The sequence below is a fragment of the Octopus bimaculoides genome, chromosome 1 (assembly GCF_001194135.2).
Source record: "Octopus bimaculoides isolate UCB-OBI-ISO-001 chromosome 1, ASM119413v2, whole genome shotgun sequence".
Taxonomy (NCBI): domain Eukaryota; kingdom Metazoa; phylum Mollusca; class Cephalopoda; order Octopoda; family Octopodidae; genus Octopus; species Octopus bimaculoides.
This window is the reverse complement of record NC_068981.1, coordinates 1076686-1082908: the sequence shown is the minus strand read 5'-3', so window position 1 is coordinate 1082908 and position 6223 is coordinate 1076686. Positions and strand designations below refer to the sequence as shown.

At 40.7% G+C, this 6223-nt stretch overlaps 1 protein-coding gene across 1 annotated transcript in view; it reads right to left on the bottom strand.

The window, feature by feature from the left end:
- LOC106878065 (conserved regulator of innate immunity protein 3) overlaps window positions 1-6223 on the bottom strand; it is a 13445-nt gene that overhangs the window by 3204 nt on the left and 4018 nt on the right. Inside the window, exons 2-5 of the mRNA XM_014927159.2 lie at window positions 5862-6012; window positions 4574-4661; window positions 1875-2013; window positions 691-704 (exon numbers count right to left, since the gene is read on the bottom strand). Of these exons, the coding sequence (XP_014782645.1) occupies window positions 691-704; window positions 1875-2013; window positions 4574-4661; window positions 5862-6012 (392 nt within the window). The remainder of the gene's footprint in view (window positions 1-690; window positions 705-1874; window positions 2014-4573; window positions 4662-5861; window positions 6013-6223) is intronic.

Sequence of the window (6223 nt, the reverse complement as noted above, 5' to 3'; positions counted from 1 at the left end):
GTCCGGTATTTATCAGTCTAGGAGAATGTAAACACACCAACACTGGTTATCAAGCTGTGGGGGGGGGGGACATATACGGTGAAGGTAAAGAATACACACACCTAATGTTTAGGGTAAGGGTTATGCTGAAAATGGGTGGTGTGCATATTCTTTACCTCTGCCGACATACACTAGCTTCTTCCAATTTCTGCCTACCAAATCCACTCACAAATCAAAGGTCAGCCTGAGATTATAGCGGAAAACACTTGCCCAAGGTTCCATGAAGTAGGACTGAACCCACAACCATGTGGTTGGAAGCAAACCTTTCACCTCACAGCCATACCTGATCTCCAATATTTAATAATGAAGATTCAGTCGTTCATTCTCAACTGAATTATCTGCTCCTGAATTCACGTCTGGCTGAATATTCCAGACGTGTACCTTTCTCGGGTAGAATTAGTGACACTGTGCTAGATAATACCTTTGAAATAGATACAATCCACATGACAGGCTTCTGTACAGTTTCCATCTATCCAATTTCACACACAAGGTTATGGGTTGACCTGAAGCTAACAGAAAAAGACATTTGCCCGGGGTACCACACAACAGGAGCAAACCTGTGGCCCCATAGTAGCAAAGTGAGATTTTAAACCATTCAACAATACAACTCCTACAAAATTATGCAAGATTTCTTTAAAGAAGAGTGTGAACTGTTATATGATAACCTGTGAGAAACAGCAAACAAATCACCCTTAGATTATATCACATGTTCTTGAAAAGGGAGAGACATTGGATAATGTAGTCTTAGATATTCAATGTGTGAGAGAAGAACAATCATGGTTGACCTGGTGTTAAACAGGTTTTATTAGCCTTAGAACTGCAAAGGGAGATTATCATCATAGACTGGAACAAACATTAAACCACTGGACACTCGACTGTCTTAACATTATATTGTGCACCATGTATAATATGTGTGTGTATTTGATGAATGACTGAGACCTTTGGCATGATGTGTTTGAGAAGAAGACCCATCAAGCCAAGTAAAATTGCATTCGTGGCAGATACTGGGGTCATGCAAATGGCACCTGTGCAGGGGAATGGAAAAGCACCCATTACACTCTGCTGAGTGGTTGGCATTAGGAAGGGTTAGGGTTAGGTGTAGAAAACCATGCCAAGTCAGACTTGAGTCTAGTGCAGGCTTCTAGTGTGCCAGCCCGGTCAAACTGCCCAACCCATGCCAACATGGACAATGGACATTAAATGATGATATTAGGAAGGGCATCCAACTGTAAAAACGGTGCCAAAACAGACCTAGAAGTATGGTGCAGGCTTCTGCCTGGTCAGCTCCTGTCAAACTGCCCACCCCATGCCAGCACAGACAATGGACGTTAAATGAAGATGACAATGATGATGAAGAATTAATCGAGCATAGTTTCATAGCTTCAAGATTTTGATGATGTGATTGTTTATTTTTAGAATTATGTTGTAGGATAGGTGTAAGAGGTTGGATCCGACTAGTTTGAAGATAGAACAGGTAGAATATTTGAGCTGGATAGGGGCCAGATTAAATGTTAAAAGGGTTAAATAGCTTGATCCACTAATGTAACTAGAGTGTGTGCTGCCCAGGAAAGCCCTTCTGTTTGCTGCCCTCGGACCCCACGAAAAACAGATTGCCTACAGCAATAGCCTACAACAGGATGAAAAGTGCCACCTGGGGTAGACTGCCCCTACTGCTCCCCTAGTGGTTTGATCTCTCTTTTTTATGTGATCATATTCATAAGGAAATGAATGAATAGTTTTAAAATAAGCAAACACCACACCACATCTACACACAGGACCAATTCTGAATAAATAACACTGTCATAGTTTTTTTTTTTTTTTGGTGTTAAAAGAACATCTGTTGTTTTGCTTACCCATAGCGTCATCCTTTCCTGCAAGGTCATCATCAATATCTGTTGGAAAAGAACATTGAAGAGCGAACGTCTCAGTGCCACCTTGGTTGATATCCACAGTGAATGGAGGACGAGAAACCATCTGTAAAAGAGGATTGCAAATAAATAGAATTCAGATAAGAGTAAGCCTAAATTACAGAACTTCTTAAGACTTAGCAAACTACAAAATCTTATTCTCATTAATATTTACAACACCCACCAGCTTTCCTCTCTCTTTACCAAATGAAATAACCAAGTCCCTCCTCTACAGAAAGACACCTGTAACTGTTCCTCTATCGTTCTTTAACCTCCTCTCAGCACCTGGCACGAAGCTACCTCCTTCAACCAAGCAGCCTTGGCTTGTAAGTTACTTGGTGACTGCACTGGTGCCACCTAATAAGCACTCAATGGTAAACAGATGTGTGATGATGAATGATAGGATGCCTGCCCAACCTCATCCCTCTCATTCAATTCCCTGCATGGCTCCTTCAGGCAATGTCTTTTCAATTTTAACTTTATTTTGAACAAAACTTTGTGAACGTATTTTGAAACTGGATGGAAGCCCATCAGATGCGTATGTATATATACATATATTTGTCGGTGCCACGTAAAAAACACCCATGCTAGTACCACATAAGAAGGCACCTGTGCCAGCACTCTGTAAAGTGGTTGGTGTTAGGAAGGGCATCCAGCCGTAGAAAGCATGCCTAGACTATGGAACCTGGTGCAGCCCTCCTGCTTGCCACTTCTTGGCAAATCACCCAACCCATGCCAGCACGGGAAACAGACATTACATGATGATGATGTGTATATCATCATCAATATATTTTCCATGCTGGCATGGGTTGGACGGTTTGGGTGGAGCTGGCAAAGCTAGGTGGGTGAGGTGGGGAGGAACACCATTTTTAACATCCACATTTCCATGTTTGCAATTGGATCACTTCACACCTTTTTTTTTATTATCCAATTGTCATCCAAGTGGAAGAACCATGCAGAAGAAGAAGAAATGATAAAGGGTGATCTCAGAATTCTGGAGTGCACAAAATAGATGATCATGGGGCAAAATAAGTGGGAAGGTACTAGTGTTGAAATCAACTTGCTCAGCCATTACAAGCATGAAAAACCTGACACGAAATGATGATGATGATGATATTCAACAAGACCACTTCTCAAAGGACAGGGTTATTTAGTTTCATGAATCTGACACGTGTGACTGAGGCAGTATTAATTAAAAAACAGCAATTGATGTACCACAATGTATACACCGTCAATAGGCCAATTACTGCAGTATTTAACTTGCGATAACACCTCTGATGGACTTGTGTCAAAAACAGAACCACTAGGGAGAGGGAGAGAAGAAAGTTCGTCTCAGTAGCAACCAGCAAGAGTGCCAGATGCATTTTGGCCTTTTCAATGGCACTTGTGCTCAGCTGAGGAATTGTCTGTGAGAGGAAAAAGTGAATGAAACATTCACTGATGTTGCAATAACCATACAGCTGATTAAAAAAAGTCTGGTATAAGCAACTGAAGCACTAATTAATTAAAATAGCCGTGGCTGCTGAGGACATGCGTAAGCTCGCAAGGAATGAAGCCAGTATGCTCCGATGGATGTGTAATGTCAGTGTGCATACCCGACAGAGTGTAAGTACCTTGAGAAAAAAGTTGAACCTAAGAAGCATCAGTTGTGGTGTGCAAGAGAGACGATTGCGCTGGTATGGTCAAATGGCGAGAATGGATGAGGATAGCTGTGTGAAAAAGTGCCACACCCTAGCAGTTGAGGGAACCCGTGGAAGACCTGGGATGAGGTGTTGAAGCACGACCTCCAAACATTAGGCCTCACTGAGGCAATGACTTCTGACCAAGACCTTTGGAAATATGCAGTACGTGAGAAGACCCGGCAAGGCAAGTGAGAGCATAATCTGTGACCTCTGCCAGAAGTGTAGCCAGCTCACTAATTCGTATCTTTACTTCATTGGACACTAAAAACCCTGCTTGCAAAGACCTGTTGAGGCAAGTGAAATTGAAAGCAAATTGGATGACTGGCATCCATGCTAGTGGAGTGCTAAGAGCGCCATCCAAGTGTGATCGTTGCCTGAGCAGCTGACTGGCTTCTGTGCAGGTGGCACGTAAAAAGCACCATCCAAGCGTGATCACTTCCAGCGTCACCTTACTGGCACATGAAAAGACATTCAAGTGAGGTCGTTGCCAGTGCCGCTGGACTGGCTCCTGTGCAGGGGGCATGTAAAAAACACCATTTGAGCATGGCCGTTGCCAGTACCACCTGATTGGCCTTTGTGCTAGTGGCACGTAAAACCACCCACTACACACTCGGAGAGGCTGGCGTTGGGAAGGGCATCCAGCTGTAGAAACTCTGCCAAATCAGATTGGAGCCTGGTGCAGCCACCTGGTTCGCCAGTCCTCAGTCGAATCGTCCAACCCTTGCCAGCATTGAAAGCGGACGTTAAACGAACGACGACGATGATGATGATCTGTGTATCATACTCAATGTATACACGCTTGACAGGCCAGTTACTGCAGTTATTTGTCCTGAGATAAAAAAAAAACTCTCTTATGGACTTGCTGTGTTAAAAACAGATCAAAGGGAGACAAATATGACTTTTTTTTTTTGTTATTGCTATGAAGACTTTTATGAAACAATTTACCTGAGTTACATCATCATCTTGTGACTCGTTGACAATTTCAGCTTCATCGGCATCAACAGAATGGTTTATGTTCAAATTGATAGTAATTCTGAAAGACAATAAAAGACAACATCGATAATCGAATAAGAAATCGACCATATTTAATGAAGAGAGAATTAGAGATCTAAACTAGATCAATCTGGTAGAGCCCGACAATAACAGCGAACACATCACTAACATACAGAAACATGCATTCACGCGCATGTGTATATGTGTGTGTGTATATATATATATATATATATATATATACACACACACACACACATGTGTAAAAGAAAAAAGATGACAAAAGAATAAATAATTATCTAATGAACTCCGTTAGCTTATAGCTGTTTCCACTATAAAATATGGTAGACTCTTAGTTGAACGCCTGAGTTACACCTTGCAGTTTTCTGAAACACGTGTATATTGAGTTCTACACCAGGCAATCAAAATATATAATAGAGAAACAATTCTTAACCCTTTCGTTATCAACGGCTCTGGCTCTGAGTACAAATGTCTTGTTTTCATAAGTTTTGAATTAAAATCTTCCACCAAACCTTAGTCACAATTTATGTTCCTAACACTAGCTGAATGAGAACTAAGTTATTTTACTAAATTCTTTGTTATATTTAAAATTAATTGAAAGAAACACAGAGCATCTCAACAGAAATACGGTAATGAAAGAGTTAAAATCGCAACACCTAAGTGAAATATATGTAAATATACAATGGGGTGCTGAAAAGTTCCTGGCTTTCAGGGTCTCGCAAAAGGCCTGGACAGAGGTCCAACCTTCCAAGTTCTTTTACAGGGCTTAGAAAAACTGAAGGACCCCTGCAGTAAGTTCATCAATCTGAGAGGGGAAAATGTTGAATAAAATCATAATTAACAAATCCTCCTGCATTTTCTTGTACCCAAAAGCCTGGAACTTTTCAGCACCCCTTTGTATACAAAGCATAGGAAATAGAAAGCATAGTGAAAAGCATGTTTCTTCAGGAGTGGGCCAGGATCCTGTTTGGCCCCCACGGATGCTGTAGTCCTTACATATAATTCTTTCTTATAAGTTTTGTATTATAAAGTAGGTATCCATCACAGTGTTAACTGCTGATGACCACCAGATGTGGTTAACATTTGGATGGAGTGAGGGATGTGGTGAACTCGTTAGTCAGAGCCATCTCAACCATGTTAAAACTTAACGTCAGTATTACAACTACCCAATCAGGTTAGTAAATAAGCATAAATTGGTAATATAATGCTTTGTCGAACTTACGTTTCATTGCCTAAAGTCTTTGTGAGAGTGATTTTGGCGTTGTCTGTAACAATGTCAAATCCGTCAATTACTGGAAGTTTGGCGGGATATTTTTTTGTATTTTGGCCAAGACCGATTTCTTTCTCTAAAAATCTGGAGAGTTCAGCATCAACTAAAGGGAGAAAAAAAAAGAAAAATTAAAAAAAAACATTATCTACTTTATATTTTTAAGAACAGTTCCAAAAAGGGACCTGTCAGGTCAGAAGTAGCAGCCAAATATCACCCCACCATCTTAAAGCAAAAAAGGACACAAATAATAGTCAAGGACACACTACAATACTTAGGAAATATATATATATATATATATATATATATATAAATAA